Source organism: Rhynchophorus ferrugineus, unplaced genomic scaffold (genome assembly GCF_030347505.1).
Source record: "Rhynchophorus ferrugineus isolate W39M unplaced genomic scaffold, kcgeb_rfMv2 rfM8, whole genome shotgun sequence".
Classification (NCBI taxonomy): Eukaryota; Metazoa; Arthropoda; class Insecta; order Coleoptera; family Curculionidae; genus Rhynchophorus; species Rhynchophorus ferrugineus.
The window spans coordinates 10506380-10515812 of record NW_027472587.1 but is presented as its reverse complement, the minus strand read 5'-3'; the positions used below and the strand labels follow the sequence as shown (position 1 = coordinate 10515812).

At 29.1% G+C, this 9433-nt stretch overlaps 3 protein-coding genes across 5 annotated transcripts; 2 read left to right on the top strand and 1 right to left on the bottom strand.

Annotated features, from left to right (window-relative positions):
• Positions 1-232: 232 nt before the first annotated feature.
• Positions 233-1111, top strand: LOC143201392 (cyclin-dependent kinases regulatory subunit). Of its 2 annotated transcripts, none has more exons than XM_076412408.1 (3): positions 233-404; positions 474-601; positions 666-1111. In XM_076412408.1, the coding sequence occupies exons 1-3, from the start codon at positions 334-336 to the stop codon at positions 719-721; spliced, it is 255 nt and encodes an 84-aa protein (XP_076268523.1). In that variant the 5' UTR covers positions 233-333; the 3' UTR covers positions 722-1111. The 2 variants fall into 2 exon arrangements, with proteins under 2 accessions (XP_076268523.1, XP_076268524.1); XM_076412409.1 differs by having other exon boundaries at positions 267-404; positions 458-601; positions 666-796.
• Positions 1112-1396: 285 nt separating this feature from the next.
• Positions 1397-2106, top strand: LOC143201391 (cyclin-dependent kinases regulatory subunit-like). Of its 2 annotated transcripts, none has more exons than XM_076412407.1 (4): positions 1397-1546; positions 1617-1744; positions 1807-1855; positions 1914-2106. In XM_076412407.1, the coding sequence occupies exons 1-4, from the start codon at positions 1476-1478 to the stop codon at positions 1951-1953; spliced, it is 288 nt and encodes a 95-aa protein (XP_076268522.1). In that variant the 5' UTR covers positions 1397-1475; the 3' UTR covers positions 1954-2106. The 2 variants fall into 2 exon arrangements, with proteins under 2 accessions (XP_076268522.1, XP_076268521.1); XM_076412406.1 differs by having other exon boundaries at positions 1908-2106.
• An 862-nt stretch (positions 2107-2968) lies between these two features.
• On the bottom strand, positions 2969-4489 carry LOC143201390 (uncharacterized). Its single transcript, XM_076412404.1, has 4 exons — positions 4360-4489; positions 3781-3882; positions 3616-3730; positions 2969-3558 (listed from the first exon to the last, which is right to left on the bottom strand). Exons 2-4 carry the CDS (start codon positions 3859-3861, stop codon positions 3443-3445), a joined length of 312 nt encoding a protein of 103 aa, XP_076268519.1. The 5' UTR covers positions 3862-3882; positions 4360-4489; the 3' UTR covers positions 2969-3442.
• Between the last annotated feature and the right edge of the window lie 4944 nt (positions 4490-9433).

Genomic DNA, 9433 nt, shown 5'->3' with positions numbered 1-9433 from the left:
CATTATATTGACTATTGGCTACACTGTTCCGTGTTGAATATGTTTAAGAATGACAGAAATCATATATAATCATAAACATCTCTTGATACAATTCTTTTAATGTCCCGTAATATGGTGTTCTTCTAACTAAGTATATACATGCCTATCTTCCATCTAAAAAGAACAAAAAATAACCTCTAGGGATTTTATGAAATTAAATAGGCATTTAAGTTGGCAGCAAAATTAAAAATTAAACAGTTTAATGCTTCTTTATTTGAGTTTATGTCAACGTGCTAAAATTCGTGTTTTTTGTTTAATGTCTTTTTGATTAGATTCTTAAAACTTAAAACCAACATGAATAGAGAAGAGTTACAACGGAACATTTATTATTCTGATAAATATTATGATGATCAATACGAATACAGGTGAGACTCAGACCTTTTATAAGGGCAACTTGTTGATTGTTACTATGTGTAAGTTTTTAATATATTTAGGCATGTTGTTTTACCAAAAGAATTGGTGAAATTTGTACCAAAAACACACTTAATGAGTGAAGAAGAATGGCGAGGTATTGGTGTCCAACAAAGTAAAGGATGGATACATTACATGACTCATTCGCCAGGTAAATTGTTTTATTTAACTAATTTTAAGTACAAAAATGTAACACATATATTGTGTTTTTTTAGAACCACACATACTTCTTTTTAAAAGGCCAATTACTCAACGACCACCGGAAGATTAAAATTGTTTTTAATATTGTTTGTACAGTTTTTGTTTATATTCTAGTTTATACAATTCTAGAGTTACATTGTTTAAAGGAATATTTTATTTAAATGAGTTTAAAACTTAATGAAACATTATTTTGATCTCTTTTTGTCAGAAAATATGAAAATGATTTTTAAATGTTTTATTGAAACATTCTTAAAAACATATATTCCTTGAACAAAGTGTCAAATAAAAACAAATTTATTTTATTCTTAAGTAATTGAACAATACATAAGGCTGTTATTAATATAAGTATTTTGTTTATGTTTGTAATATCCTTAGAAATATGTCTTTTTTCAAGAAACATTACTGATGTATAAATATTTTAGCAGTTAAATAAATTATATTTTGTAATAACATCTCTTCCACTTACATATTTTTATATTTTGTAATTTCCTTTGGCCTTCCATTTGTAACCTTTAAGGAATAATAAAGATTTTCATATTATAATTTATGTTTATTGGCAGTAACAATGGTTATTTGTTTTTAACAAATATAATTGATATATTATTTTTAAATAGCGGCTAAGTTAGGTGCGCTTTGTATTTATTAAATATTTATAAATAATGTAGTCCTCAATTTACTTGTATATATGATTGGTTGGTAGCACTCCGTCATATGTTAATAATTTTCTGTTGGTAACAAAATTGAAAATGACAAGTATGTCCGTTTATTTAAATAGATACGGTGTTTAAATTTTTTGAAAGTAAAAGTTAATTTCTGTTATAAAGATGAATCGTGAAGATTTGCAAAGAAATATTCTTTATTCTGACAAATATTATGATGACCGTTACGAATATAGGTAAGCTAAATTAAATATATCTTAAAACATCACCGAAATTTTATAGCGATTCTTCTAAAACAATTTGTAGACATGTTGTATTACCTAAAGAAATGGCAAAATATGTACCTAAAACTCATCTAATGAGTGAAGCTGAATGGAGAGGCATTGGTGTGCAACAAAGTAAAGGTTGGATTCATTACATGACTCACAATCCAGGTATATTTCAATTTCTCAGTAAATTGACACATTTTAATTGTTACTTATTATATGCATTTCAGAGCCTCATATATTACTCTTTAAGAGACCAAAATTAGAACAGCTGCCAAAGTAATAATATTTGTGTGTTCGTTAAAATTTGCAACTGATATACAACTTTTAGTTTTAGTCACACTAAAATAATTGTAAATGTATGCAAACACAGGTGATATATCATCAAGTTTTCACAAGAAGAAATGAAGCATTGATATAGTATTTGGCCAAGCCAAAACTTAAATGATGCATTATTAACTGCTTGAGCAATTTTATAATTTTACTATTGAGATTTATTATTTTTATTAAGATTGAGATATGAGATTATATGTAACAAAAATATTTAGTGAAAATTTGAATGATAAATCTTGAATAACTGAACATCATGATATAGAAGGTAATATTTTAATTAAAATAAAAAATCATGTTAATCTACAAATAACAGAGGACATTATAATTAAAAAATAAATATACTGTTACAAACATTTAATTATTTTGGCATCTATAGATTTTGTATGAGAAGTATAGAAATCTACCATGAAGGTGCTGGGTAGCTAAGATGATTTAATTACATAAAGGCTGTTGATTAACATTAAGGAAGTGATAATTATTCGAAATTTAAGTTTTGTTTATATATATTGAAATGTATAGTATTGCTTTAGGTAGCTTATTATTAGTGATACATATTGTATGTACTATTCTATTAAGTTTAAATAAATACTTTATTAAAACAGTTGACATTTCTATTAATACATACCTTTGATAATATTTTAATATTGAGTGTGTGTTAATAATATATAATAAATAAAATCAAAGGTCTTTCTATAAGGTTTACATCACAAAAGCAATAGCTATATTAATTAAATAAGGTTTTAGGCACAACAAAATTAGATTGCTGATTAGATAGTGTAATTTTTTTCTTATGAAACAAAAGATTTTGACAACTTACAGCATTCAATTTTTTGAAAATATGGCTTACCTAGATTACTAAAAAATATTATAACACAATTTAACTAAACTATCTCATCAAACAAATTATACATTTTTTCTATTTACTTCATTTTTGTCCTGAACTGTTAAAAATTTATTTCCATACACACAATAAATAACGAAAACCTCATACATTTAAAATATTCATACCCCTTGTTCAAAATTTCTTGCCTAATAATTTTGTAAAATAAAATGTAGACATTATTCCAAGATCTTTTTATTGAAAGGAATACATAAATTATATTTACATTTTTTTTTTTGAATAACGAAAGTAATACACATATTTTTCACGTCAGTCTATATATTGAACATGTTGAGATGCCTTATAAACTAATAATATCGAAAATAAGTAATTATATTAATAATGAACTAGAAAACTCTAAAACTGGCACAGTCTACAAAAAAAAGACACTAAATACAAACTTTTCTTAATTCTCAAGTCGGCTCACAAAAACTAGAAATATGATTTTTTTTAGAACCTAACAAAAACATCTTGAAATATGAAACATACTGTGAGAGCATGAGAAAAACCACATAATAATTACAATTTTTTTAAATGTGGTTTTTGTACTTTAACTTAAAAATACATACAAATATTAAAAAAATATAGTTTACTGAACATACAGATGAATGAGATTCATTGCATTATTGTAAAATTAAGGAATATGAACATATTTAATCATCATCTTCTTCGTCTTCCTCATTGGCACTACTTTTACCATTCTCTTCTTCAGCTGAACTATCTTCTTTTTTCTCTTCCTTCTTAGATCTACCTCGCTTGCCCTTGGTTGCTGAAGAATATTTCCCTTTAGTAACTTTTTTAATGATTGATTAACAAATAAACTTACTGCCATTTGTTTTCGAAGTGGTAGTTGCCTTTTTGCCAGAACCTTTTGGACGTCCACGTCCTCTCTTTACTGGCGGTGCATCGCCATCACTATCATTTTTTAAAGCTTTTTCTTCCTAAAACATTAACTCACAAATACGTTTTTATTGCCGAAAAATGCAAATACCTTTTTAGCCGCAGCCTTTTCTGGATTTGGTTTTCTACCCCGTTTTGATGTAGTTTTTGTTTGAACTTCTTCGTCAGACATATTTTTTCGAATTCAAAAATTCTGTAACAAAACAGTATTACTTTACATTGATTCGCACAATTACAATCAGACAAAATGTTCTATATGCAGACTGGATAATTGAAAAGAAAAAAAAAAAGAAATCAAAACCAGTTTGAAAATAAAACTGCAGCGTCCTTTGTTGTTTAGCAACGCTTACGCGCCAAATTTTGATATATAATTTTATCGGTAAAACCGATATATATACGCATACATTTCGCTGCATTTCTTCTACCAGACCTTTTGTCTTTTTGTCTCGCTACGTCTAAACTTTATCCAGTTCACGCTAATTTAAAGATCAATACAGGGAAAATGCAAAACTGGCTCCGCTGGGCTGCACTAATCAAGGCCGGCCATATTGCAATTTTCGAGATATTTGTTTTACTTTCGGATTTCTTCAAGATATAAACTTAAATAATCTATATTATATGACATAAATACCTATACAATAAAATTTACTTAACAAATTTTATTACTCACCAAAATAATAATGAAATTACTATGATAAACCGAAGAACGGGCACAACAGAACTACAAACACCACAACAGTACTTTGAGAAATGAATGCCAAAGGCTGATCACCGATGGTTGGTGGTTGTCTGTCTTGCCCCCGGTGGCGTTCTTATCGACTGTCAAAAGGCGGGAAAAATCTAGTTACTGGACTGAAGAGTTAAAAGGGTAAAATAAAATGAAATTTATTTTTTATATATTAATTTTAATATATTATTAGTATAAGTACATGTTATTTTTAAATTATATATTAAGTATTTTATCATAAAACATATTTTGTGTATATTAACATTTTTTATTTATTTTAAATGGTTTTTTTATAATTGTGACAATACCTATATAACGCTGTCAGGTAATATTACAGCTTGTTAGGAACTATAGATTAATATCCATTGATCTCAAGATATTTAAAATATTATTAAATTTATAATAGTTTTATGTTTATATATATGTATATTTTAATTGTTGTATTATGAATATTTAATATTAAAATACCATTTTAATAAAAATCTTGCATGATTAAGGATGCTAAAGGCATAATATGCTTTTTGCAGATGTAATCAGATATGATTTTAAAGATACTGTTGAAAATAGATCAAAAATAATGTTTTAAGGAAAATACTTTGTATATAAATTATTGGCTTGTTCAGATAAGAGAGGTGATTCTAAAAAATAATGTATTATTATGTATATTATGTGTATTTATATTAATTAATTACCTTATGATTGTTACTTATGTAACAGTTCTATTATATTATGTATATAAATCGAATTATATTATAATTATGAATATATATATATATATATATATATATATATATATATATATATATATATATATATATATATATATATATATATTCTATTGTATATTGTTTACATGTTTTTTTGGTCATTATTAAGGGTATGATTTTAAAGCAGTGTTCTGTCTCGTGAGATATATTAATTTAGACTATAACTGTGAGATGTCGCCACGATATCATAGTTTGTATTAATTTATTTTCAATATATTTTTTTACTCATTGTTATTCTACAATCTGCCCTATAGGCAATAAGTATTTCTTATGTCTATATTATATATACATGGCATGTAGAAAATCACTTCATTAAGCAATCTCCTGTATAAAATATTATCTTAATTATTTAGTCTTATTCTAAAGTCTATGTATGTCCAGTAATCAGATCAGGTGGTGTTAAACGTTTTAGTCTACGCAATTCACTATCACGTCGCATATTTAGCTGGTTCTTCACACAAACACGTTGAATTACACTCGTTATAGATTCAAGAGGAATATCGCGTTGTATCATTTTATTTGAAATATAGTACGGAGCATCAACAATGGCACGCAACAGTTTATTTTGGAACCGTTGAATGATGGATATATTAGATTTGCTAGCGGTACCCCATAGTTGGATTCCATATGACCAAATAGGCTTGAGTATAGACTCATACAGCAATACCTTGTTATCTAATGATAACTTGGATTTGCGCCCGATGAGCCAATACATTTGATATAATTTAAGTCCAAGTTGTTTTCGTTTAGAGAGTATGTGCCAGGTTAGGTGTCGATCTAAGTGCATACCAAGATATTTAACATGCTCTGCTTGAGGGAGTTGACGATGATTGATATTCACTGGTGGACATGTTCTTCTACGCAGGATAAACGTTATATGGGTGGATTTTGTTTCATTGGCTTTAATGTGCCATGCCATTATCAACCATAAATGTATTTGCTCCAGGTGGGTTTGTAGGTTTATTGATCCTGTGACTGGATCTCCATGGGATGCTAAGATTGCTGTGTCGTCTGTGTATGTTGCCATAATAGTTATTTTTGTGGTGGGCAGATCAGCTGTATACAGAAGATGGAATGTAATTCGGTATGTACATCGCCTTGATTTACAATAAAATGTCTATCTGTGAGATACGATTTTAGTAACTGATAGTCCTGATGAGGGAGAGGTTTGTTTAGTTTCTTCAGTTTAACCTGCAAGCTCTTATGCCATACTTTGTCAAAAGCCTGAGATATGTCTAGCAGCCGAACAATATCTTTTGGCATTTAGGTCAGTGTTTTGTTTTGTTTACAAGTGTATGCACTTGTTCTATAATCCCATGCTTATTGCGAAAACCAAACTGTTGTTCTGCAATAATTTTTCTTTTTTCTATTGTATAGTTTAGATTCTTTATGTATAGTTTCTCGAAAACTTTCGAGATTATCGATAATAAACTTATAGGCCTGTAGGAGATCACATCTTTTGGTATTTTTTCTGGTTTAAGAATCATTAATATTTTAGCTACTTTCCAGATACTAGGGAAGCAGTTAATTCGTAGCATAGCATTAAATATAAATGTTAATAGTTTTATACCCTTTTATGATAGTTCTTTTAAAATTTTACCGGTAACTAAGTTATAACCAGGAGCTTCTTTAATATTAATCTCTCTCATTATTGTTTGTTTAACTTTTTTGACTGTTATTTTCTCGTGCGGTAAGTCCATTTGAAATGGTGAATCTAGAAAGCTAGTAATTTTATTTTCGTCATCTTTAGGTAGCTGAAACTGGAAAGGTTTAAAAACATTTTTTAACTGTTTTTTTAACTGTTTATTGCCCTATTAAATTTTCTTTCATTCTCTTCAGTACTTTGCTGTTGCCAATTTCGTCGTAACTTTCTTTTTTCTGCTGTCTTTTTCTGTATTGTACATGATATATGTGTATTTTTTCTTGGAAATGTTTAATTGTTAGGAATCGTGGAATATGCTGCCTCCTGTATATTTTTTATAATGTTTATTTCTGCTGTTTCTATATCAATTTCAGTTTGTAACGGTAAGTTTAGAGAGATGTTTCGATCTAAGTTTTCTCTAAATAAGGGTCAGTTAATTATATTATTGCACAGAGAAGGGGGTCTATCTTGATGGTAATTTTTGAAGAAAGTGTTATTATTATTGGTGAATGATCAGAAGACAGGTCGAAACATGATTCTGCATGACACTTTTTTGTATCAATATTTTTTGTAATATAGAAATCTATAGTATATGGTTTTTTTATTTCTGTCTGAAGGCCAATCTGTTGGTTTACCAGTAAATATATGTTGTAAATTATCTGCCTTTATTGCTTTTAGCAGTTCTCTACCTCTCTCTACCGAGGTTATTATTCTTGAAGCCCATATTAAATGTTTTGCATTGTAATCTCCTCCGGCTATAAATCTATTACCTAGCGTACTGAAGAATTCTTGAAAGGCAGAACGCCTTGTTGTTATGTTTGGGTGGGCAACAAATTGCAGACATTGTTAATGGTCCATGGATTTTCTCTATAGTTATACTAGTGGCTTGCAGGTAGTCTTTGCGGAAATTTCTTTTTCGAAATGCTTTATATCATCTCGAGTGATAATGGCTGTACCTCCATGTGCTTTATCATCAGGGTGATTTGTATAATAAAGTTTATATTTAAGAATTTTCAAATAATGTTTGTCCATAAAATGTGTTTCGGAAACCATCATAACGTCAATATTGTGTTTAGTTAGTGCATTTTTAGTTACCTAGCGTGTCGTTGCAGCCCATTGGTATTCCAGACGGCGATTTTGTAGCTAATGGTTTCAGGCATTAGGCAGGTTTGCTGACGACTGTTGTGAGTAGACCAAGCATCGTACTCATTTGATCCATTAGTTTGGCCATCATGTTTTCTAATCTAGAGATGTTGTTCTAGATCTCTTGTTTTGTGTTCTCCTGCACATTTTACGCCTCTAAATGATTTGCGACAGTAAGTCTTTGTGTGCCCGTGCGCTTGACACCTCCTGCATTGTGGTGTAATTCTTTTTGTATGTGGTTGTTCGCATTTAATAATATTGTTTTCTAATTTGGTGATTTCATACACCGCCTTATTATTTCCATTCGGTTTTAAATCAATATAGAACATAGGCAGAGGTTTTTTTGTCGTGTGATGTCATATATTGTGAACATTTACGACCTCGTGGCCTTGTTCAGCTAGGGCTACTTTGATGGTGTTAAAAGTCCGTCCCGTGATGTAATGTTTTTAACACGAATTTAAATGTTCTCTCTGGTTTCGGCCTGAATGTATGGTACTGGGTGTTTCTTTCGTCTAATTCTTTTACTATAACTTTAAAGTGCCCCGCTTCGAACAATTGGATTTTTATTGTTTCATAGCTCACTGTTTTAATTGTGTAGTTCGTAGTGATGGTTTTCAAAAGGCTATTATTGGTGGTGGTTTGGGAACAACTTTTTCAGGGTTTGGTTGTATATTCTCTTCAATTTCTTCCGATAGGTCGCTAAAGCTGTTTTTTTATCTCTATTGGTTTCTATAACCGTTAGTCACTGATCCTTGTTTGTTTCCTCGCGATTTCTTCTTCTGGGTTTCTCAATCGTTTTTTGTTAATAACTGTAGTCCATTCTGTTTGTGGGGTTTGCGTTACTGCTGATTGTTCTAATCGCTATGGCTAGCCATTTTTATATTGTTAATATTTTATTTTAATTACTTCCAAAGAAAAAAAATACATTGTTTATTTCACGCACTTCATTTTTCGCTTACGTATTATTTTTTGCACTAGTTTTTGACCAAAAATACTATAAATGAATTTCAAAAGGACTGTTGTAAAATAATTTTAAAACACTAATAAAATGAGATGCAGTCTTTTTGTCTGGTCACGTATACACATATTCACTACACTTTAGGTCTGCTGAGGGACGGATAGATCTGTTATACGTTTTTAACACTCAATTTAATAACCGTAATAAAATACTGTTTTTTTTTAAAGAAAGTTATCTTTCTAGAGCTTGAAAATACATCTTCACCCTACGAAGGTTGGAACTGAACTGTTTAGTATATTTAAGTAAAATATTTTTATATTTAAATTGTTTTTATTATTATGAAGTTTTGCATGATATATTATCTTCTCTCATTCAAATATAAGATGTTAAAGGAATGCTGAGATAGATGTTTGTTAGCCACTTAAAGTAATATATACTCTCCCAAAAATATTGAAAGTAGAGCTGCAACGGTTTATCGAATATCGATAATTATCGATATATAGACGT

Coding starts and splice junctions, on each gene's coding strand:
- LOC143201392 (XM_076412408.1), top strand. CDS start 334: ATGAATAGAGAAGAGTTACAACGGAACATTTATTATTCTGATAAATAT. Junction 405..473: donor GATGATCAATACGAATACAG/GTGAGACTCAGA, acceptor TAATATATTTAG/GCATGTTGTTTTACCAAAAG. Junction 602..665: donor TTACATGACTCATTCGCCAG/GTAAATTGTTTT, acceptor GTGTTTTTTTAG/AACCACACATACTTCTTTTT.
- LOC143201391 (XM_076412406.1), top strand. CDS start 1,476: ATGAATCGTGAAGATTTGCAAAGAAATATTCTTTATTCTGACAAATAT. Junction 1,547..1,616: donor GATGACCGTTACGAATATAG/GTAAGCTAAATT, acceptor AACAATTTGTAG/ACATGTTGTATTACCTAAAG. Junction 1,745..1,806: donor TTACATGACTCACAATCCAG/GTATATTTCAAT, acceptor TATGCATTTCAG/AGCCTCATATATTACTCTTT.
- LOC143201390 (XM_076412404.1), bottom strand. CDS start 3,861: ATGTCTGACGAAGAAGTTCAAACAAAAACTACATCAAAACGGGGTAGA. Junction 3,731..3,780: donor AAAAGGCTGCGGCTAAAAAG/GTATTTGCATTT, acceptor TTAATGTTTTAG/GAAGAAAAAGCTTTAAAAAA. Junction 3,559..3,615: donor CACTTCGAAAACAAATGGCA/GTAAGTTTATTT, acceptor AATATTCTTCAG/CAACCAAGGGCAAGCGAGGT.